Consider the following 25,728-nt stretch of genomic DNA (forward strand, 5'->3'; position numbering starts at 1 on the left):
TTGCCAGGTCAACTGGACTTACTTCCTTGAAAACTTTTTGCTTTTCAGTTCTAGTTGGGGTAGTGACTCAAATAAAAGGAGAAAAATTTAATTTAAAAAGTCATAATAAGAAAGAAAGAAAAAAAGAAACTGAATTCATTAAACTTACAGAAAATGTACTGTGACGTGTATTATCACATGAAACAACCTTTATTGCGATATGAACCCCAGTACCAAGCAGTCTGACCTCTCCAGAGGTGATGGATTATCCTTTGTAATGTCCTCAACCAATCACAGATGAGAAAAACTCATATAAAAATACTTAGGCAAAAACACAGTGCCCCCATCTGCACTACAAAGCTATGACCCAGTATTACTGCTGAGACTTGACAGAGGTCTTCCAGTGCACTCTAGTTTGCCTCTTCAAGGACAGAAATTTACACTGGTGCATTTAATATTTTATTTAAGAATTACTTCATAAATTTCCTCAAGGATTTTAAAAAAGTGTGAGATTCTGTTTGAGGTGACAAGTACAATCACACAGTCTCGAGAGGATCAGCCACAGTCCTGTTGGTCTCCGCCGCTCTCAGTCCTCATCACTGCCCATTTCTAAAGGGTCAAAGTCTGGGTCCTCCTCATCCTCTAGGTCCAAGTCTTCCATGTCTTGGAACAGCGACTCATCCACTTCCACATTGTTTCCAGCTGCAGAAAAGGAATGTAATTGAGTGTCATGTAAAAATGTTCTCTCTCTGTCTGGCTGGTTCCCGTCTACTCTGCTAAGGCAGAACAGGAGGCAGGTACGCGCTCTCCAAACCCAAGCAGAAATATGCCCGGTTTTGAGAGTGACATCACATACAGCAAGTGGGGACATTTATTTGTTTTTTGCTGTTCTGCTTTAATTTTGTCAGTGAAAAAAACACTTGGGCTAAAACTAATTATGAATAGAATTTTATGTGGTGAAAAACATACATAAAAATGCGCACAGAGGGGGAGGGAACCAGCCAGCACTATGAATAGCTTGCATCTGTGTGAGCCCATTAGAAAAGTTCAGTGTAAAGATCATTCAGCGAATGAAAGAGAGTAACTCGCTTATTACCAGCCTCCTTTCCCATCCTAGCAGAGGAGGTGGGAACCAGCCAGTTGGTCTTTTTGTGATCACGTAACACTGGAGTTAAGAATTAAGATGACAATATAACATAGTTCTCTGCAGTGCCACAGTCCTTCAAAAACAGCACTGCACAGATCGACTAAAGCATCCAGTACATTTTAAAGAAATTATACATTCAGGATCCAGACCAGGTAACACAATAGGACAGGAGTCAGATTATTCCAGCACATAAACATGGTACATGATCACAGACTGGGATAGTCCAACTCCAGGGCGAGTGGTAGACTCATCTTTGGGGAGGTGATGGTCTAGTGGTTAAGGTGTTGGGCTTGAGACCAGAGGATCCTCGGTTCAAATCCCAGCCTGACCGGAAAATCACTAAGGGCTCTTGGGCAAGGTCCTTAATCCCCTAGTTGCTTCCAGTGTGTAGTGGGCGCCTTGCATGGCAGCAGCCTGACATCGGGGTGAATGTGAGGCATTATTGTGTAATGAGCGTTTGATGCAGATGGAAAAGCGCCATAATGCAGTTCATTTATTTACCATTTATCTGCCTCTTGCGATGGGATGAGTGTTAAGCCCGGGCCCCAAAGGGCCTCAGTGAAACTACTACATTTACCATTACTTCAGGTCTAGGGTTGGGTTTGGTTTGGGATTTTTACAATACCAATGTCAAACAGATACATACTTTTAAAATGGTGCCTGTACCGATTAAAAATCAAATACAACATGAAGCCTGATTCCAATAAGTAATATCTTTGTTAGTTGGGACAGGTTTGGGAGCAGCACTGGTGCTGCATGTCACCACATCCACCACAATATGGAACCACCTCTGGTCATGAATGGGAATCACCCTGGCAGAAAACTAGCCAATCCACACTTTCCTGAAGTAACCATCTATCCGCTGCACCCAGGTGAAGCATGGGCGTGTCCAGTTGCTGGGGTCCTGAACACTGAGGTACCTGCGTGTTGATCATGTTGAGAAACACATCATATGGACAAAATGTGGCCGAGGCGCCCTCGCAAAGCAAGTGACATTTTAAGATTAAGTACATTTAAATGTCAAATTAATTACCTTACATTTTTAATCAGAAATTTGTAACCACAACTTGACATAAATAAAACCAAATTAAAGTAATTTGCCGCTAAATATTTTATGTATGACTTCCGATATGGTGGTACTTTAGGCGGATGCACAGCTCCCTGCTCTGCTAATACATGCCAAGAAAACCAGTGCAAAGTGAACTTTTAACACTTAAAATACAAACAGTAGCCTTGCAAAAACTTCCTAATATCATCTGTGCCAAGTAAACTGGGTTAGGGTCACAGTAAGTCTTCACAACCCAAGACGTGATGTCGAGCTATCCAATTGAAGCAGAGAAGCTAAACCTAATGCTAGCAGATCAATGGAAGACTCGAGCAGTGCAGAGGAAGAAGGACTAAAACAGGCTCCAATTCTCAAAGCTATTAGAGAGTTAAAAGTTGACTTTTCCAACAGATTTGATGGAGTGTTGGTCACAATTGACGGAATGAGAACCGAGGTTGAAGAATGCATAGAGAGCATTAAAAACGCCAAGACACGAATCTTCAACATGGACACAATTGTTAGCCTTCAAGCTAACCTTCAAGCTAAAGTTCATAGCCTTGAAAATAAAAATGGACATGGAGGAAAAGATAATCAATTTGGAATCAAGGTACAAAAGAACCAACACGAGACTGGTGAATCTACCAGAGAGGGCGGAGGGTGACAACGCCTGTTTCTTTCTTGAAATATGGATCCCGGAAGTGCTAAACATCTCGACACTGACGTCTAGGCCTTTCGTAGAGAAACGCACCGAATCGGCTTGAGGAGTGACCCAAAGACCTCCTCATGAACACTTATTATGAAGTACCAAAGCAACAGAGAAAAGGCAGTAGTGCTGAAAGCGGGCAGAAAAAGCACATACTTTATGAAGACAAGCTGGTACAATTTTATTCCAACTTGGCAATCAGAATACGCAAGAAGCAGAAGGAATATGACTCCCTAAGACAAGAGCTTCGCACATGGAGATGAGACATGGTATGTGAATTTAAAAGAACAAATAAAGGACTGTCTGTCACTCTCTGTGTATCTCTCTCCCTCTCTCTTTGTCCATCTGTCTCTCTCTGTCTCTCTGCAAGAAGGTTGATGTCCTTGTGCCTGAAATATGACCTCATGGTTTTCGGAAACTCTGCTCAACTTTAATATATCTGTCTATAAACCACATAGAACTCAGAAAAACATGCTCTTTAGAAAGCTGAAACAACACACAGACATGTTCAAGGAAGCTTGAAGCAGGAAGCTGTCAATTTTTTTTTTTTTTTTGGACACATGACAGACTTTCTGAACTTTGTGATCTGATGAAGGATGTTATGAGGCGTGACAAGACAGCAGGTCATCCTGCTGAACCTCTGGAAATGAGTGACAAATGCTTTTACACATGCACAGATGTAAAACAGCAAAATAAATCTGACTAATGGTTTACAAATACAAAAGGAATCGGAGTACTGAAATCCAGGTGTGTTAATCGATTTCTCATAATCAGATAACCGTCGTTATCAGATAAAGCATATCGGATTTTGCTGTTTGACCGGATAACGGCCAATAACACTATGTAATAAATTTTTATTTTTGTTTTGTTCCTGGGTACACAGTGTGTTTTCCTAACCTGTTATGCCTTATATAAATAGAAAATAGCTGTTATTCCACAGAAACTTTGCTTCTGTGATCAGGACAATGATATTTTGAAATTTGTGTTTTCAAGAATATTCTCGATTTGCCTTCACTATTACTGAGTAGTCTTCTAGAATATTCTTTGACTGCTAGAACTGTCCAGAATTTTCTAGAAGTTTCCAGAATTTTCTAGAAATTTCAAGAAACTTTTAGAACTTTCTAGAACGTTGAAAAAAATAAAATCAAAGTTTGTGCTGAATGTAGTCATTTTTCCATAGACTTTAGACATAAGCAGTTGAAATATAACACTTAGAAGCCAGGAACAAAAATTGTGTTACATAGTGTAATCATATAGCAACCATAAATGGAGTCACTCTTAGATAATTTCTCAGTAATGTGGAATGATGTCCAGCACTACTGAATCATGTAATGGGGTGGGGGAAATTAGGCTTCCAGGGCTGGAGGTTGTATGTTCAGACGTTGATGCAGTTTTAAGCATCTATGTTTATAGTAATGTTTTGGTTGTTTAAGGTAAATTTTCATATTTTAACATGAGAACCATTAAGATGACCTCATGGAACTGTAGAGGGTTGCTAAAAAAAAAATTAAGCAAGTGATGGGAAAGTTAAAGGGGGAACATGCCACTAGTCTGAAGGTTCAGCAGCCATATACTTAAATTTAAACACGTCACTTTGTTTTTAACTCCGTTGGTTATAAAGATGCATCATACTGTGTAAATGTCATACACAATATTCTGTAATTAAGACTTTGGCATTTAATTCAAATGGCAATTATCCAACCTTCATGGGTGACTGAATTGTGATGTTTGGCTTAAATACACACACAAACTACTGAACTAGTGAGCCTTCGGCGTAGTGAACCCTTCCCAGTTTAAGGATATAAAATCTAAGATGATTTTTCTCCAAGAGTCACACCATACCGGCAAGGAGGATTTAAAGCTCAAGACGAGGTGGTAAGGGGAGGTATATTTGGCACCCTTCACTTCCAAAGCAAGAGGTATCATGAAACATTGAAACATAAACCTGCCATCCCTGGTTCTCAAGACCAGGCACCTAAGTGGCTCTACTCTACTCTATTCAACTTTCCTTTCCTTTTTTAGATATACCTTAGTATACACTAGTCGAGTTCTACCTTAGATTTGGAATGTATTATAGAAGACATACCTTACTGAATTTGCATGACTTTAGTGCACAAGTCTATTCCTTTAAATGGCCATAAGGTAGCTGTAGATGGATGGGAAGGTACTTGATAATTCAGGGTACACTTCATACAGTCTCTAAATTTAGTTAATATTTAGTATGCTCCAAACAAGGATGAACCAGGTTTTTCAATAATTTATTTTGCTTGTTGTGAAGAATTAACAGCCAATATATTTTTGCTGGAGACTTTAATTGTACTCTACACCCTAGAATAGATAAATCATCACATTTAGACAAGTCTCATAGCAAGAGCAGAAAAGCCATCCTTCAATTTGTTAAAGAATTATATACAAGGATATATGGAGAAACAAAAATCCTGGAGTATCATCGTATTCCTGTTTTTCTAGTACTTACAAATAATACTCGAGAATACTGACAAATAATACTCGACAAGCAATTATTTTCTGATCTCAGCAAGCTTATCATGTAAAGTAAAAGAATGTGATTATGGCATGCAGGTACCTGAGTGCTGAGGACCCCCGTAGCTGGAGAAGGCCAACGGGGTGCCCACGTTTCACCTGGCTGTGGCAGATAGATGGTTATTTCAAAGATGTTGGAACAGACTGGTTATCTGCATCTGTGGTTGCCATCCAGGAACGTGGTGGTGTTGATGTGGCAAATCGCAGCATCAGCACATGCTCCCAGACTAGACTCGCGCTGCCCCAGCAGACATGGAACCTCTGGCTGGGTCACATGACCACGGTGTAAACAAACACTGAAGTGTTGAGTGACTGGCTGTTTTGCTTGCCACTCAAAGTGTGCTCCATGATTCAAAGACATGATTGGCTGTTCATAACGACGGGAGGGCACACGCTTGAATTTCATCTGCTTCCTCTGGTGGCAGTGTCACTATCAAATATTCTGTTGTTTATCATGATGGACATTACCGTTGTTGTATTGCCCTAGTTTGGCATGCGATTACATTCATGATCAGAGTCAGACATGTTTAAGTCAACAGTTTCACACAAAATACTAGTTTGTACTTAAAGGACATGTCTCTAGGGCTGCAGCTATCGATTATTTTAGTAATCGAGTATTCTATCAATTATTCTGGCGATTAATTGAGTAATCGGATAAAAAGCACTTTTGCGTTTTTAAACAACATTGACAGTCCAGGGCTCTCCTTAAGCAATGGCACAATGTCACTGCGCTGAAGTATTGGCATTTTGCTGAAATGGCGATGGGATGTGGCTTTCTGTTTTGTTTTCTCCAACTTGTAAAATGTAACCATTTTTAAGTTTTTTTTTTTTTAATTTTAAGGTTGATGGACTGGGTCCCTGTGTGATTTTTTTCCGCCCCTCTTTCTCTGCAATTCAGCAGATGCATTTCAGCTGGAGGTTGAAGATGCAGCCTCGCAGTCAATTTTTTTTTAATTATTATTTTATTTAAGTCACCGTGTTTGTGAAGTGTTGTGTGTTGTCCAAAAAAGCAACAAATTAAAAAGTCAAACAGTGTGAGTCATCAGAGTGGACTTCTGCTGTTTATCAATGTAGCCGGGGACAGAGCTGTGACTCCCTTACCAAAAAGTAGTATATGCAAGTATGTTTCAAGTATACTTCTAGTTTACTTTTTATATACTTATCAGTACTATTTTTTGGTAAGGGTCGCCCGGTCTGAGAGCCCCTTCACACCGTGCAGAGAGCAGCCGGCCACCGTCCCTCCCCACGTAGAGCAGACCGTGTGTTTTTAAAACTAGACAAACACACTGCTTCGCTTTAAATGCACAGTAAGTCTATTTCAGATGATCGGCGTGGATCATCTATCTCTTAAAAGGCTTTATTTTACTCTGTGTCACGCTGGAAAGCGGTAGCTATCGTTGCTAATTTCATTAGCTGTTATGCTCCAGTCTTCTTCTGTTTTTTTGTTTTTTCTCCTGTGGACGTTGCAGCGCCACATACAGGCCTGGCATATGTACTACAACGTTAAACGAAGCTTCGAGGCACAGAATTTGCCTCGAACATTTTTTGTAATCGAATTATTCGAGTTACTCCACTAATCGTTTCAGCCCTACATGTCTCACGTATTTTAATGCCCCAGTTAGTAAGCCAACATAAAAGTACTCAGGATTTATTGGTATTTTACTGGATGGTTGCAATGTGTATGTATGCATGCTCTCAGGCAGATGAATTTCCACTAAGGGGGAGGGAGGGATGGATGGCTGTATCTATCTATCTATCTTTCTTGTGTCATCGCACACATGCGCTAATAATTACTGTTCTCTGATGTATTTTACTCCTTTCACTCTGAGCGTAGCAGGTGCATTTCCAGAAAACATCTCACTCGGTAATCCTCAGCATTTTTCAGTGTATGACATCCTTATTAGCTAAAAACAGAAACATCCCAATGACTGACAGACAGAAGGAAATGAACCTGCTCCGACCCGCTTCACCAAGAAATCAGTGTTGGATTTTGGAGCCTAAAGTGTGGTGACGCGCTGATTGCTGGTTTACTGGAACTATGGCCATGGACATGGGGACATCTGACACTGTTTTTTACAGACTGCCTGGACACAGAGATTGATTTGTTACATTGGAAAAAAAATCACAATACATTATTTCCAGGAAATAATGGACGTTATTTAATGTGCCACAATCGTGAGCGAGGTGAAGCTGGAGCCGGTTTCACGCTTCTTTGTTGATGTGGAGTTTACATTTGGAAAACAATATAACACAGTGAGTCTGGCATGTTTAGGATTTTTTTTTTTTTTCCTGTCTGCATATATAGTAATGGTAAATGCCACACTGGCAGAACCATTCATGAACATTAATACCCATAGAACATTAATACCCAAGACAGAAGGTATGTAGTGCATGAGTGAATGTGGTGTGTGTGACCCCCATCCGCCCTTCCCGATCACCCTACAACATCCTACTCAAAGCCAACCGACAACTTCTATCAGGAATGGCTGACCACCAAAACAATACAAAGACAGACAAGAACGAGAGACGAGTGGTGAAGACAATAACTGGGACGTGAGACACCGAGGAGACGGGGCCCAACCATATGACATACCATGACAAACAACCACACATAAACAAACAGTGACAGCAACAGTCTGTTGTCTAATTAGTGAGCATCCATACCCTAATCTAGAACACCGTAGTGTTAATCCTTTTAAGAGCACCAAAAAACCGAATTGTGGTGAAGGCCACAAACACGCGACCATCCACACACAGAGACCCAGATCACAGCTAAATATCTGATCACTACTGTGGCTGGTGTGTTGGGCCAAGACAAGAGTACAGAACCTTACCATATGACATGGACCACTCCAGTACGTCAGAAGCCACGCGGCCGGCCGCGAGCACCGACGGAAGTGGGTCCAGGATGCAGGGCCCCAGAGGAACCAGGAGAAAAGGGGCAGCGGAAGGACATAGGGCCAGGAAAGGCAGCCCCCAGAGCCACCGGGCAGAACAGCAAACCAACAGGGGAGCAGCCCGACAGTGCTGGCATGCACCCCCTCTATGGCGTTTTCAATGTTAAAGTTAGCATTAAGCTGTTCGCATCTCAGAACATTTGTGAACATTTTGTTTTCTGTATAATAATTAATGGCTTAGCGTAAGAGCAGAATACTACTCAGGCATTGACATTAAGCTTTTTAGTGTACTTGTCCATAGGACAAGTAACCCTGGCAGTTTACTTGTGAGATTCAAATTAAATATTTATCACATATACTTTGCTCTGACTTGTCACTTAATAAAAACCTGTCATACTTCTTTTGTTTGTAAGTACTTTAATATTCCAACATAAGAATTTTAGCTGAAACAGAAACATCAATTACATTCAATCTGGGACTAAGATTCAGATTAAATATTTATCACATCTACTTTGCTGTGACATATCAATTCATGAAAAAGTTAATACTGTCATTCTTCTCACCCTGTTCAACTCTGTGAAAATTAAGCTTATTTATTATTGTTTACAATGACTGCATGTTTGATTAATTAGGAGATAACTACTGTGGAAGTCCTGAAATTACACTTTTTCATAAACTGCTTCTCTCCTGTGTGGGTGGTAAAATTCAATTTCCAAAAAATAAATTTTATTACATATTGCATGCATAGCCTCTAGCCTTTTAATCTGTTAACCAAGACATAGCTCATAATGTTTATCTCCTAAGATTGTTCATAATTGGGGAAAAAATTAAAATAATTGATAAATGCCTATATGCATCTGCTTTTCTCCTGTGTGTTTTCTGAATTCATCACTGTTCAATGCATGATCATTTGCCAGTATGTTTTTTGATGAAGCAAATCAAATTCTTTTATTTCAACATTTAAAAATGACTTACTGGTCCGCAATTGAAGGAAAATCCCGACAGACACGTTGTCCTCTTCCTTGTGCCCCAACCACGGATAATCCTGTATCCAGCTAATCCCAAACTTCCCCTCTCTTCCTTTCTCTTCATACCTCTTCTTTGAAGCTTCTACACTTGCAGGGGTTGATGCTTTGCATTTGACTGGTGTTTTCCCTGGTATCTGGCCCAGTTTCGGAGGTTTTAGAAAAGATATTCTGTTCAATATATTCTTCAAAAGGCGTGTTAATCGATGCGATGTTCGTTATCTAATGTTTCCCTCCACAGCATCTTGCAAGAAGATGCTACGAACTTGGGCTGCCACAAACAACTATTTAGATAGTCGACTAGTCAATGATTATTTTTGCGATTAGTCAACTAGTCGGATCATACATAATTTCATAAATTAAGGCCTGCAGCATTTTCTGAGAAACTTTCAGGGGATGAAAACATAAACATTTCCAAATCAATGACTATTTCTTAGACTTCATTTACATCAATCATTCAGAAATACAAACAGTGTGGTACTTTATAATAAATATGTGTCAGGGCGGCAGTTCTCAAAAACTAAATGTCCATGCTGGAAGGAGACAAGTGAGGGAAGCCACCAAGACACAACTCTGGAAGAACGTTTGGCTTCTGTGAGTGGAAAGACTGGGAATAGGGCAACATTTTTATTTTTATCTTCATTTTACATATAGTCTCAACTTTTTCTGATTTGTGCTTGTTTCTGTTGCATTTCTGAAATTACAGAACTGCTATAAAGAAAACTGTGAACATTTTATTGTGTTTTAAAACTTTGTGGAGCAAATGCAAACACCAAACTCTTATAAAGAAGGAAAAAATACAGAAACATGTGCAGGCAAACTTTGATATAAACTGAACAGAACAATGCAGGCTGATTTGACTCCCCATATTTTTTGTATAAATAAATCAGAATAAAATAAGAGGTAACTCACTTTGAAATAAATAAAACATATAGCTGCAGCTTATAATAACTTTGAAAAATAACAAAAATCAGCAGCTTGTATTTTTATTCTGACTCCAGTTCATTTTAGTATGATGAAGTCATCCTTTTTTTCCTCATCAGTCATGTTTTATGCTTAAACACAACATTAAGCTCAAGATACCTTTGGAAAATAACAGCTGTTAAGTTCAGAGTTCCCACCTGCTTTTTGTGATCTGTGCCTCTGAACACCACTGCACAGCTTCTCCACAGCAGGGATTTTTTTAAACCCGTGTATGCATAATTCTTGCTCAGTTCATTTATATATTCTCATGTTTAAGGATATTTGACCGTTTATTTCATCTCATGATCTCATAAATTCAGTATACGATGCGCACATGGTGTGAACAGGACGGTGTCATCAGAAAAACACCGGTAGAGAAAGTGGAAAGAGAAGTAAAGGCACCTCCACGGTTTATTACGATTTATACGATTAGTGATGCTCAAAGTGTAAAAGCCCCACATAAGAACAGATTTCAGATTTCACACTGCTCCTCAGACTTTGCATCGTTCCACATACTACGACCACACGTAGACTGTGGACATTCATATTTTTCTGTTCCAGAACTCTTTGTCTTGTGGACACGCCCCTGATTTGTCATGTAGCTGTTGCCATGGCTAAACAAAAGCTAATAAGGTCGCAGACCTCTCAGTCAAATCCTCTGCTGGTCTACAGAAAAGGATTTTAGTGGATGTCATCAAGAAGCGGCCAGGTCAGATCTAGTGCCGGATCCTGGTGCCATGTGTCACCGCATCCAAGGCGCAGTCTTGTCCTTTTGGTGGATGTGTTTTAGAATCATGGGGTCATGAAATGTTTTTCTTGCATTTGTTTGTTTATTTATATTTTGTAAACATTCATAACATTATTTTGTTGAAATGTCAATTATAAAACATTACATTAATTGTGCTTTTGGAGCACTAGCCCCGCCCCATTTCAGGGGTTAACCAGGGCTGAAAGGTTTCCAGAGTTAGCTAAGTGTCTGTGTTTTAAAGGACATGTCGCATCAAAGTCATAACAATTTAGATTTAGGCTGTTAATTGCCATCCGATGATCCACCGGGATTACTTTGTGCATTTCTGTGACCGGTTTCAAAGGCATTCGCAGCAAACAGCTATGGAGACTTCTGAAAACAAAGTACTCGTGAGTACTAGGGATGGTATTGATAAGATTTTATCAATATCGATGCCATTATTGATTCTGCTTATCGAGTCCCTTATCGATACCTCTTGTGAATTTTCTGTGTGCTAAAAGTAGACTTTACAGGTTTTCTACATTGCTGAAGCTTTCAAGATATACAACCCCTGGGAATAATTATGGAATCCCCGGCCTCGGAGGATGTTCATTCAGTTGTTTAATTTTGTAGAAAAAAAGCAGATCACAGACATGACACAAAACTAAAGTCATTCCAAATGGCAACTTTCTGGCTATAAGAAACACTATAAGAAATCAAGAAAAAACATTGTGGCAGTCAGTAACGGTTACTTTTTTAGACCAAGCAGAGGGAAAAAAATATGGACTCACTCAATTCTGAGGAATAAATTATGGAATCACCCTGTAAATTTTCATCCCCAAAACTAACACCTGCATCAAATCAGATCTGCTCGTTAGTCTGCATCTAAAAAGGAGTGATCACACCTTGGAGAGCTGTTGCACCAAGTGGACTGACATGAATCATGGCTCTAACACGAGAGATGTCAATTGAAACAAAGGAGAGGATTATCAAACTCTTAAAAGAGGGTAAATCATCACGCAATGTTGCAAAAGATGTTGGTTGTTCACAGTCAGCTGTGTCTAAACTCTGGACCAAATACAAACAACATGGGAAGGTTGTTAAAGGCAAACATACTGGTAGACCAAGGAAGACATCAAAGCGTGAAGACAGAAAACTTAAAGCAATATGTCTCAAAAATCGAAAATGCACAACAAAACAAATGAGGAACGAATGGGAGGAAACTGGAGTCAACGTCTGTGACCGAACTGTAAGAAACCGCCTAAAGGAAATGGGATTTACATACAGAAAAGCTAATTAAAAGCCATCATTAACACCTAAACAGAAAAAAACAATGTTACAATGGGCTAAGGAAAAGCAATCGTGGACTGTGGATGACTGGATGAAAGTCATCTACAATGATGAATCTCGAATCTGCATTAGGCAAGGTGATGATGCTGGAACTTTTGTTTGGTGCCGTTCCAATGAGATTTATAAAGATGACTGCCTGAAGAGAACATGTAAATTTCCACAGTCATTGATGATATGGGGCTGTATGTCAGGTAAAGGCACTGGGGAGATGGCTGTCATTACATCATCAATAAATGCACAAGTTTACTTTGATATTTTGGACACTTTTCTTATCCCATCAATTGAAAGGATGTTTGGGGATGATGAAATCATTTTTCAAGATGATAATGCATCTTGTCATAGAGCAAAAACTGTGAAAACATTCCTTGCAAAAAGACACATAGGGTCAATGTCATGGCCTGCAAGTCCAGATCTTAATCCAATTGAAAATCTTTGGTGGAAGTTGAAGAAAATGGTCCATGACAAGGCTCCAACCTGCAAAGCTGATCTGGCAACAGCAATCAGAGAAAGTTGGAGCCAGATTGATGAAGAGTACTGTTTGTCACTCATTAAGTCCATGCCTCAGAGACTGCAAGCTGTTATAAAAGTCGGAGGTGGTGCAACAAAATGCTAGTGATGTGTTGGAGCATTCTTTTGTTTTTCATGATTCCATAATTTTTTCCTCAGAATTGCGTGATTCCATATTTTTTTTCCCTCTGCTTGGTCTAAAAAAGTAACCGTTACTGACTGCCACAATTTTTTTTCCTGATTTCTTATAGTGTTTCTTAAAGCCAGAAAGTTGCAATTTGAAATGACTTTAGTTTTGTGTCATGTCTGTGATCTGATTTTTTTCTACAAAATTAAACAACTGAATGAACATCCTCCGAGGCCGGTGATTCCATAATTTTTGCCAGGGGTTGTAAATATGAAATTGGTCACTGGATCCTTGATCTCTGGACATAAATAAAATTTGTAGTTTTTGTCAAAAGCATTTCCTTTCAGACATTTTGGCATGAATGTCTCTCCGTACCTCTGAGCTGAGCTCAGCCGGCTGCTGCACGTCAGCACAGGACTTCTCATTTTGGGAGGAAAAAAAAAAATGTTTTGATCGATTGCAGTTTGTATGACAACATTTGGAAAGAGGTGTCAATTGATTTAAACGGCGTTTTGCTTTGAAGTTATTAATTCCTAATGGACTCTATTGTTCAAACTTGACTCGGCAGAGAGCCGCGCAGTGTTTGAAGCTGTGTGAACAGAACAGAGGATGATTCTTGTTTCTTTCTCACAACAAGACAGGAGTCCCAGTTAGTGATTTTAATCTGCACAAAAGTGAGTCACAACTGACATATTTAGGGATGAAAGTGGTGGAAAAACAAAAAAAGCTGAAACCCACCTACTCTCACCTCTGGTCATGAGGTTTAGGTCATGACCGAAAGAACCAGATCGTGGGTACAAGTGGCCGAAATGGGCTTCCTTAGGAGGGTGGCTGGTATCTCCCTTAGAGATACGGTTAGAAGCTCGGTCATCCATGGGGACCTCGGAGTAGAGTCGCTGCTCCTTTGCATTGAAAGGAGCCAGCTAAGGTGGTTCGGGCATCTGGTAAGGATGCCTCCTGGGGGGCCTCCCAAAGGAGGTGTTCTCGGCATGTCCATCTGGGAGGAGACCGGGGAAGACTCAGGAATAGGTGGAGAGATTTTATCTCCACACTAGCCTGGGAACACCTCGGGATCCACCAGTCAGAGGAGGCCAACACCAAACAAGGCAATGTAATTTTTTTCCAGTACAACCTGATGTATGACTGTACAGTTTTTCCTTCATTCTGACAGAATATTTACAACCCCAATTCCAATGAAGTTGGGACATTGTGTAAAATGTAAATTAAAAGAGAATACAATGATTTGAAAATCCTCTTCAACCTATATTCAACTGAACACACCACAAAGACAAGATATTTAATGTTCAAACTGATAAACTTTATTGTTTTTGTGCAAATATTTGCTCATTTTGAAATGGATGCCTGCAACACGTTTCAAAAAGCTGGCACAGTGGTATGTTTACCGCTGTGTTACATCACCTTTCCTTCTAACAACACTCAATAAGCATTTGGGAACTGAGGACACTAACTGTGAGAGTCATGATTGGGTATAAAAGGAGCATCCCAAAAAGTCTTAGCTGTTCACAAGCAAAGATGGGGTGAGGATCACCACTTTGTCAACAACTGCGTGAAAAAATAGCCTAACAGTTTAAGAATGTTTCTCAACATTCAATTGCAAGGAATTTAGGGATTCCATCATTTACAGTCCATAATATAATCAGAAGATTCAGAGAATCTGGAGAACTTTCTACATGTAAGCAGCAACGCAGAAAACCAACAATGAATGCCCGTGACCTTCGATCCCTTAGGCAGCACTGCATTAAAAACCTACATCATTGTATAAAGGATCTTACCGCGTTGGCTCAGGAACACTTCAGAAAACCATTGTCAGTTAACACAGTTCGTCGCTACATCTACAAGTGCAAGTTAAAACTCTACCATGCAAAGTGAAAGCCAAACATCAACAACATCCAGAAACGGCGCTGCCTTCTCTTGGCCTGAGTTCATTTGAAATGGACAGACGCAAAGTGGAAAAGTGTGCTGTGGTCTGATGAGTTCACATTTCAAATTGTTTTTGGAAAACATGGATGTTGTGTCCTCTGGACAAAAGAGGGAAAAGACCATCAGACATTCTGCACGTGTTACAACAGTGTGGCTTCGTAGTAAAAGAGTCCAGACTTGGACTAGTACCAGTCCAGGTCTGGACTGCGACAGGTCTGCAGTCCAGGTCTGGACTGCGACAGGTCTGCAGTCCAGACCTGTCGCCCATTGAAAATGTGTGGCGCATTATGAAGCGCAAAACACGACAACGGAGACCCCGGACTGTTGAACAACTGAAGTCGTACATCAAGCAAGAATGGGAAAGAATTCCACCTACAAAGCTTCAACAATTAGTGTCCTCAGTTCCCAAATGCTTATTGAGTGTTGTTAGAAGAAAAGGTGATGTAACACAGTGGTAAACATACCACTGTCCCAGCTTTTTTGAAACGTACTGCAGGCATCCATTTCAAAATAAGCAAATATTTGCACAAAAACAATAAAGTTTATCAATTTGAACATCGTGGTGGTGTATTCAATTGAATATGCAGGGATGAGATTGGCAAATTCGATTTTCAGAGGAAAATAAGCCATGGTCCAGGGGCCGCAGGTCCCGGCGGGTCCCAAAGCCCTGGACCCTGAAGCCAAAGCATTTTTACTGTTTTAAAACATGTAAATTGCACTAAAATGATATTAAAAACTACTATAAATGCCAGGTGTTCATATCTATAATTCAAACTGTAAACCCTTACAAAGACCATCTACTGTACATGTCTATTTTTGTGACCAAAATATTTTTTCATAACTAGACTTACTTGATTTTCAGCATTCTCCACTTTCAGCATGGCACACTTGTCAACAAACATACATGTAAGGGCGGGAGAAAGGAAAGGGCTGGAGAAACGCATATACGAGGGCTGTCAATAAATTAACGGTCCTTTTTATTTTTTTCAAAAACTATATGGATTTCATTCATATGTTTTACGTCAGACATGCTTGAACCCTCGTGCGCATGCGTGAGTTTTTCCACGCCTGTCGGTGACGTCATTCGCCTGTGAGCACTCCTTGTGGGAGGAGTCGTCCAGCCCCTCGTCGGAATTCCTTTGTCTGAGAAGTTGCTGAGAGACTGGCGCGTTGTTTGATCAAAATTTTTTCTAAACCTGTGAGACACATCGAAGTGGACACGGTTAAAAAAATTAAGCTGGTTTTCAGTGAAAATTTTAACGGCTGATGAGAGATTTTGAGGTGATTCTATCGCTTTAAGGACTTCCCACGGTGCGAGACGTCGCTCAGCGCTCTCACCCGCCGTCGTCAGCCTGTTTCAAGCTGAAAACCTCCACATTTCAGGCTCTATTGATACAGGACGTCGTGAGAGAACAGAGAAGCTTCAGAAGAAGTCGGTTTCAGCATTTTATCCGGATATTCCACTGTTAAAGGAGATTTTTTTAATGAAAGACGTGCGGACGGATCCGCGCGTCGGGACGCAGCCGACGCGGTGCGGCGGCACAGGAAAAACACCTCCGTGTTGATAACCATTTGTAAAATCCAGGCGGCTTTTGATGGCTTTCAGTGGAGTGAGTATATGAGAAATTGTTTAACAGGCAGGACATGTTCCAACTTGTCCTTAAGGCTTTCAACAGAGGTGTTTTTCCTGTGGTGGAGCGTCGCAGCGGCTGCGTCCCGACGCGCGGACCCGTCCGCACGGACCCGTCCGCACGTCTTTCATTAAAAAAAATCTCCTTTAACAGTGGAATATCCGGATAAAATGCTGAAACCGACTTCTTCTGAAACTTCTCTGGTCTCTCACGACGTCCTGGATCAATAGAACCTGAAATGTGGAGGTTTTCAGCTTGAACAGGCTGACGACGGCGGCTGAGAGCGCTGAGCGACGTCTCGCACCGTGGGAAGTCCTTAAAGCGACAGAATCACCTCAAAATCTCTCATCAGCCGTTAAAATTTTCACTGAAAACCAGCTTAATTTTTCTAACCGTGTCCACTTCGATGTGTCTCACAGGTTTAGAAAAAATTTTGATCAAACAAAGCGCCAGTCTCTCAGCAACTTCTCAGACAAAGGAATTCCGACGAGGGGCTGGACGACTCCTCCCACAAGGAGTGCTCACAGGCGAATGACGTCACCGACAGGCGTGGAAAAACTCACGCATGCGCACGAGGGTTCAAGCATGTCTGACGTAAAAACATATGAATGAAATCCATATAGTTTTTGAAAAAAATAAAAAGGACCGTTACTTTATTGACAGCCCTCGTATAACCTTTGCGATTGGTCATAAGCTTTGTAATAACCAATGAAAACATGCGTAAGTAATAGCTTCGACTGCGCTTCCATACCGTCTCGGTTTTTATGATTTGTTGGAGGGAAAACTACGGAATATTGGAAGTTGAAAGACTACACAGTTACCTCCCTTACACTACATGCTCATTGTGCACCTACTTCATACTGGTCACTGATCAGCACAGCGTGACTTCCGCGTTCGGCTGACTGACGGACTGCTCGAACTTGCTGCATCGGCGATAACAAACAAAGACCACTCAGTGTTCTGAATAGACAACAATTTTATTAAACAAAGGTACTCCTGGCATTAATTTTTTTTGCATTCTTACCCCCCCTAAAATTTTCTCAACGGATTTGGACGTTTCACAAAATCGACCTCCGGGACTGTCAAATCCGCGGAAATCCGCGGAAAAATCTCATCCCTGAATATAGGTTGAAGAGGATTTGCAAATCATTGTAATCTGTTTTTATTTACATTTTACACAACATCCTAACTTCATTGAAATTGGGGTTGTACATTAAAATGCAGGAAATGCTTTAGGCATTTTTGTACAACTATTTACAAAACAATAAGAGGCCACACAAATTACCTGTGCCACTCAGAAAAACAATTCCTGACTAAAACAAGTCAGAGAGGTCTTGTTTTGGACATGTCACAGACCTGACACTGTCCAACTGGAAGCAGCATTGACGCCTCAATTTGCCTTTGCTGGCATTTCTTCCATCCTCAACACCACCACATAGGGTCAATCCACATGGGGTCAGTCGTTTTGATAGTTTTACGTCATGCATTTTTCACCAATGATAAAGAGGAAGACTTTTGTTTTTCATTTTTATTTTAGGACGTGCATTTTCCACCAAATGACAAAAGGGAAAGTCATGTTTTTTCCCCTTGTAATTGCTCTGGGTAGAGAGGAGGAAAATGGGAGAAAAGTCCTGTTTGCGCGTGCTGTGAAAAGCACCCCCATCGCAAGAACACGCATTTGAAGATCATCACCTTACACCAATAATTTAGTACTGCGTGACTGTCAAGGCTGAGATTAGATCAAGATTAATCAAGTTTTCAAACAACATGTAGTCGGAAATAAACACAGAAGACCTTACCATCTTCGAGGAACTGAATATCTGAGGTGTCCAGGTTGTGATCCCTCTCAAACAGCTGCTTGCCTAGAAAGAAAAGAATATCATCACTCTATATGTTGACTTTCTAACCAGTGCTGCATGTTTCTCAATCTAACCACCAGGGGCAGCAGAATGCTTAACAGACAGGACCTTACCAGTCAGCTTGACCTTTCCTGCCTGCTCTTCTTCCTTCTGGCTTTTCCTCCTCAGCTCAGCCATCTCCAGCTCAAACTGGGCTTTCCACTTCAGAAAGTTTTCAATTGTTACCACTGTTCCCTGGAAGGCTACCTGTCTCACCGACACACAGAGACACACCATTTACAGTGGCTTTGGCGGGTTTGCAGTCAGTAGCACCAACACACCAACACTCAAACCGAAGCTGCACTCACACTATGACAAGGACTGCTTTTTTCCATCTGCGAAATATAGCAAGCATCCGCCCCATCCTGTCTGTGGCTGATGCTGAGACCCTGATTCATGCTTTTGTTTCTTCTAGACTAGATTATTGTAATGTTCTATTTTCAGGGTTGCCACAGTCCAGCATTAGGGGTCTTCAGCTGGTTCAGAACGCTGCTGCCAGACTTCTGACACGTAGCAGAAGGTCTGAACATATCACACCCATTTTGGCATCTTTGCACTGGCTCCCTGTCTCTGTGAGAGCAGATTTTAAGGTTTTGTTATTGACTTATAGGTTGTTCATGGACTGGCGCCATCTTGAAAACTGAAAAACCCATTTTTATTCTCTTTCATATGAATATTTTTTTTATTTTTTTAATCTGTTTTATTCTTTTACTTCTGCTTTTAATTATGTATTAGAATTTTTTTTAATTAATTTTTAATTATTTATTTAAATTTTATGGTGTATTGTTTCGTGTAAGGTGCCTTGAGACGGCTTTTGCTGTGATTTGGCGCATTATAAGCTAATTAAATTAAAATCATGAAGTTGGGACGTTGTGTAAAATGTAAATAAAAACAGAATAAAATGATTTACAAATCCTCTTCAACCTATATTCAATTGAATACACCACAAAGACAAGATATTTAATGTTCAAACTGATAAACTTTAATGTTTTTGTGCAAATATTTGCTCATTTTGAAATGGATGCCTGCAACACATTTCAAAGAAGCTGGGACAGTGGTATTTTTACCACTGTGTTACATCACCTTTCCTTCTAACAACACTCAATAAGTGTTTGGGAACTGAGGACACTAATTGTTGAAGCTTTGTAGGTGGAATTCTTTCCCATTCTTGCTTGATGTATGACTTCAGTTGTTCAACAGTCCGGGGTCTCCGTTGGCGTATTTTGCACTTCATAATGCACCACACATTTTCAATGGCTGACAGGTCTGGACTGCAGGCAGGCCAGTCTAGTACCCGCACTCTTTTACTACGAAGCCACGCTGTTGTAACACGTGCAGAATGTGACTTGGCATTGTCTTGCTGAAATAAGCAGGGACGTCCCTGAAAAAGATGTTGCTTGGATGGCAGCATGTGTTGCTCCAAAACATGGATGTACCTTTCAAGCATTGATGGTGCCATCACAGATGTGTAAGTTGCCCATGCCATGGGCACTAACACACCCCCATACCATCACAGATGCTGGCTTTTGAACTTTGTGCTGTTAACAATCTGGATGGTCTCTTTCCTCTTTTGTCCAGAGGACACGACGTCCATGATTTCCAAAAACAATTTGAAATGTGGACTCATCAGACCACAGCACACTTTTCCACTTTGTGTCTGTCCATTTCAAATGAGTTCGGGCCCAGAGAAGGCGGCGGTGTTTCTGGATGTTGTTGATGTATGGCTTTCACTTTGCATGGTAGAGTTTTAACTTGCACTTGTAGATGTAGCAACAAACTGTGTTAACTGACAATCGTTTTCTGAAGTGTTCCTGAGCCCACACGGTAAGATCCTTTACACAATGATGTCAGTTTTTAATGCAGTGCCGCCTGAGGGATCGAAGGTCATGGGCATTCAATGTTGGTTTTCAGCCTTGCTGCTTACGTGTAGAAAGTTCTCCAGATTCTCTGACTCTTCTGACTATATTATGGACTGTCGATGATCGAATCCCTAAATTCCTTGCAACTGAATCTTGAGAAACGTGCTTAAACTGTTGGATTATTTTTTCACGCAGGTGTTCACAAATTGGTGATTCTCATCCCATCTTTGCATGTGAACAGCTGAGCCTTTTGGGGATGCTCCTTTTATACCCAATTATGACACTCACCTGTTTCCAATTAACCTGTTCACCTGTGGAATGTTCCAAACAGGTGTTCTTCGAGCATTCATCAACTTTCCCAGTCTTTTGCTGCCCCGTCCCTGCTTTTTTGAAAAGTGTTGCAGGCATTCCTTTCCAAAATTAGCAAATATTTGCACAAAAACAATAAAGTTTATCAGTTTGAACATTAAATATCTTGTCTTTGTGGTGTATTCAATTGAATATAGGTTGAAGAGGATTTGCAAATCAGTGTATTCTGTTTTTATTTACATTTTACACAACGTCCCAACTCCACTGGAATTGGGGTTGTAAATTAAAACACCTACAAAATGATAACATTTAGCAAGACTTACAAGTTTCACCATGACTACTGGAATGACAGAGAGAGGATAAAATTCCAATCAACACATAAAATCACTCAAAGGAAACAGTCATTCTGCAGTACTGTTTTGTGAACAATCGAACAATGTGGCTTAGGTTTTGCACAAACCTGTTACAGAAACTTGTTGCGTGACTTCCTGAACTTGGCCATCACAAGTGTTTCTGTATGTGGTGACAGCACAGAACTTGTAAAGACATTCATTCCACATTTCCAAAGTGCCACAAGAAACCACCAAAAAATAAATAAGAGTACTCAATTCACGCATATTTGGAGTCAGTCTGGGAAATTGCCGCACGCTTCCTCCCAGCTCCTTTCGTTTATATATCCCGGGCTAAAACATCTTCGTGCTCTTTAATGTGGTGCTTTTTCAAATGTTTAAGTTTGCTGTATTGTCGACCGCAATGGAGCTTCCGTACAACAGCTTTGCAAACACCACACATTGCTGTCTCACCTTGCAGTGTTTCTAGTGTGAAATATATCCACACAGCAGACATGTTGTGGTGAAAAGCTGGTCTGCTCAATGCTCGCCTGCTAGCTGGCTGCAAATTGTGGAAGGGATTAGCTGAACAGAGGCATGTCTCATTGAGACACGCCTCCCTTCAGGAAACCCCTTCCACAGTCTGCAGCCAGCTAGCAGAGCAGCCAGCAGCACCTTTCAGCAGGAAAATGCACACACAGACGTGGCTCCTGGATCAGAAAACTCTGCAGGTTTAGGTGCCTGATGCAGCTCTCTGCTGTTCACAGATTAAAGCTACTGTATGCCAGTTTTTGAACATAGCAGCACATGCTATATCCATCCAATATTCAGGTGTTTTTAGGATTTTAAACATTTGACTGATATATAACATGAAATGAAATGAAACACAAAATAATTAAATATGAAATTTGAAAATTAGCTCAAATTGTGGCTGTTACAATAGATAAAAACATTTCTGACTCAATCATCTTCGCTTTCACAAATTTCTAGCAAATTCTGAACATGCGAAAAGAACTGTTTCATTTCAAAAGGCCTACACCCCTACAGCGTTGTGAAAAACTAATATTTTCATTCATAGATAGGGATGGGTATCAGGAACCGGTTATTTTCAGGTATCGTTAAGAAATGATTTGATCCATCAACATGTTAGCCTTTTTGCTTAACGATTCCCTTATCGGTCCTTCAGAGCGGCCATTGTTTTTGAAAGAAAATGATAATTTCTCTAAATTGATTACAGACCCTGCAGCAGGTCTGTAATCAACCATTTCTGCAACGCGGCTTTGCTTTGAACCTTGAACCAATGAAGCAGTGCTTCAATCTCCTGCTTTGCTGGTTCTTTGTTTTATTTTGCTTTATCTTAATCCCCCCCCCCCCCCCCCCCCCCCCCCCCCACAAAACCCCAAAGAGCATATGTCTGTGAGTAATATTTACTTGTTTTTTATGTTAAACTGACCTGTTATGGTCTTCTGAAACAGTTGATAGATTTTATAACTTAAAAACGGGACCAATGCTAACGCATTAGCATGTCTATGGCATTTTCAATGTTAAAGTTAGCATTAAGCTGTTTGAATCTCAGCACATTTGTGTGCATTTGTATTCAGTATAATAATTAATGACTCAGCGTTTGTTGTTGTAAGAGTCAAATGTATTACAAATTGTAATTTTTTAATTTAATTTTAGTTTTTACATTTATTTTTATTGATATGCTAATTATAATAATAGCAACAACAACAATAATGGAGAACCCACGAGAATTAATAATGCTACAATACAATTTTAGAGAAAGAGACAAAAAGAACCTGATTAAACAATATACAACAGAGAAGATAAAACCAACTAACAATGAACATAAATAAATAAATACATATAGAAATAAATAACTGTTTCCTGTGAACATCAAGTGACTCTTACACCACCACTTCATTACTGTTTTACTTAAGTTTAATGACAATTTGTTTCGGGCAAACCATATTTTCAATTTGTTAATTTCTTCAGTGATTTCCTTCAGAACTATATGTCAAGCTAGAAAACTGCTGCATCCTAGTCAGAGCAGAATACTACTGGAATGAATTTGAATAAGGAAAGTTGGGGTTTTTTCCTCACCAAATGGATGCTGCACTCACTGCAGTTTATTGTCTGGAATAGTCCTAGATTGCATTTCAGAGCTTCTAGAATTCAACCATTTTCATGTGTGTGGTGTTGGGGGTAATTTTGGGTTTCAGCAGCCGAAAGGACAACAACAACAACCACTTTCATCCCTGAATATGTCAATCATGAGTCACTTTTGTGCAGATTAAAGTCACTAACTGGGACTCCTGCCTTGTTGTGAGAAAGAAACGAGAATCGTCCTCCGTTCTGTTCACACAGCTCCAAACGCTGCGTGGCTCTCTGCCGAGTCAAGTTAGAACGATAGAGTCCAGTCAGAATTATTAAATTCAAAGTGAAACGCCATTTAAATCAAATGACACCTCTTTCCAAATGTTGTAATACAAACAAACTGCAATCAATCAAAAATGTTTTTTTTGCTCCAGAAATGAAACGTCCTGCGCTCACGTGCAGCAGCCAGCTGAGCTCAGCTCAGAGGAATGGAGAGACATTGAGGCCAAAATGTCTGAAAGGAAATGCTTTTGACAAATTACAGATTATATTTATTTTTATTTATGTCCAGAGATCAAGGATCCAGTGCCCAATTAAAAATGTTGACACAGAAAAACTGTAAAGCCTACTTTTAGTACACAGAAAATTCACAAGAGGTATTGATAAGGGAATCGATAAGGAATTGGATTGATAAGCGGAATCGATAATGGCATCGATAGATAAAATCTCATCAATACCCATCCCTAGTCATAGATGAGCTTTTGTTAACATTGTCCTTCCAAATATACAACTACATAATCTTAGACACACTTTGCTTTCGTAGCATCACTTGCCACACAGCCTTTCTTAGCAAACTGCAGCAAACAGGAGTAGATCCTGAAATTAGCAGCTCTATGTATGGAATTAATTTTGAATTAAAAATGTATTTGAGGCCTTCCCAAGCCAGCCGACTATTCTCTCGGCTGGCTTGGGAACGCCTTGGGGTTCCCCCGGAGGAGCTGGGGGAGGTGTGTGTGGATTGGGAGGTCTGGGCGGTTTTGCTTGAGCTGCTGCCCCCGCGACCTGACTCCAGATAAAGCGGAAGAAAATGGATGGATGGAAAATGGATTTGAAAATTGATTGAAAGTCCTTCTGAATCTAATTGGGATCCCATGAATTGAAATCAAATCAGATCCTGAGATACTGAAAATTTCACACCCCTAGCCACTGTGACCACGGACCACCAGAGAAGTTTTTTAGGTTAGGAGCCAGCCAGCCCAGAGCTGAAAATTTACAAATCGAGGCCCGATACTATGACCATCAGTAAAATATACGAGCCACAGCAGGTCAACTCACCTTCTCAGCTTCCTCAGCCTCCTTCTCCTTCCTCAGCTTCTCTTCATCTCGTCTGAGTTTCATCACATCAATAATTTGATTGAGTTTCTCCTGAACCACAGTCACGAGGGTAAAAATCATCACCATGCCCAGGTTTTCTTCAGCCTGCAGACCAACCACAGAAACAATGCTGAAGCACATGAAGCTTTGAATACATCAGGGAAAATGCACCTCATATCACCCGATTTCATAAAATGTTCCCAACTGACCATTTCTGATTTTCCATGCCATATTTTCACAAAATAATGTTATTATTCCCAGTAAACACATCACAAAATTTCATCCTTATATATTAATTGGTTTTTGAAATACTTGGCTACTACAAAAGATGATCCACAGTTGGATATTTGTCAGTTTATAGCTTCTTAGCAAAATAAAATAAAATAAATAAATATCGCTTATGTTTTGTCGCAGTTTTGGCCCTCTGAATTTCCACATTGAAGCTCATCTGATCTTTCAAATTTTGTTATTCATTTCTCATGTTATAGCACAATTTTGGTGACAAAGTATTTTTCTCAAAGAAAAATTTTCTGATTTATGAGGCATTAAAAATGAAAATCATTTCAGGCCTATATTTCAAATGCATATCGCTCATGTATGACAAAAAGAACTATATCAACGGGTAGAGCATGTCTTCATGAATATATTCACAAAAAATAAAGTTGTATCTTCAATCAAACTATATTTATTAAGGTATCAAATATGACATGGTCCACCACATTAAAATAGAATCAAAAACTGTACCACGACTAATATTTGTATTTTATGTCTAAATATTTGTAACGTACGCGCAACCAGATGCGCAAGGAACATTCATGCATCCTAGTGGTTTTAGTCATCCCTACAGGGAGGATATCTATTGGTCCTTCTGGTACACACACACTGAAGTTCATTGATGGACAACTTACATCAGCTCACGAGCAACATGAATGTCCATCTGATTCTGAAAACCATATTTGTTTGAAGCTTTACTTCTACTGACGTAGTTTGTTTAAATTGCAGAACTGGGTCCATATCCTTGGTGCATCTCAAAGTCCTCTCAAAGAGCTCCTAACTTAGCCTAAAATATCCCGGCAAGGACTCCCTGCCCAAGAGAGACCCAAGAGGTGTCTGAGAGCAACTCTAGGCAAGGAGTTGACATAAACTCCTGTTTTAGTGAGGATGAATGAATGGATTTACTGTATTTGGCACACAGACTCAACAATAACAAAAAACTGATACACAAGACAATTCCACAGTGACATGTGTGACCAAAAGGGGGTGAGCAGAAGCAAAGCTT

At 40.2% G+C, this 25,728-nt stretch overlaps 1 protein-coding gene across 1 annotated transcript in view; it reads right to left on the reverse strand.

Annotated features, from left to right (window-relative positions):
- Positions 1 to 496: 496 nt before the first annotated feature.
- Positions 497 to 25,728, reverse strand: part of rwdd1 (RWD domain containing 1) — a 49,999-nt gene continuing 24,767 nt past the window's right edge. The window contains exons 4-7 of the mRNA XM_034173748.1: positions 24,411 to 24,554; positions 18,556 to 18,688; positions 18,383 to 18,445; positions 497 to 681 (exon numbers count right to left, since the gene is read on the reverse strand). Of these exons, the coding sequence (XP_034029639.1) occupies positions 566 to 681; positions 18,383 to 18,445; positions 18,556 to 18,688; positions 24,411 to 24,554 (456 nt within the window). The 3' untranslated portion in view covers positions 497 to 565. The remainder of the gene's footprint in view (positions 682 to 18,382; positions 18,446 to 18,555; positions 18,689 to 24,410; positions 24,555 to 25,728) is intronic.

Source organism: Thalassophryne amazonica, chromosome 7 (assembly GCF_902500255.1).
Source record: "Thalassophryne amazonica chromosome 7, fThaAma1.1, whole genome shotgun sequence".
NCBI classification, from domain to species: domain Eukaryota; kingdom Metazoa; phylum Chordata; class Actinopteri; order Batrachoidiformes; family Batrachoididae; genus Thalassophryne; species Thalassophryne amazonica.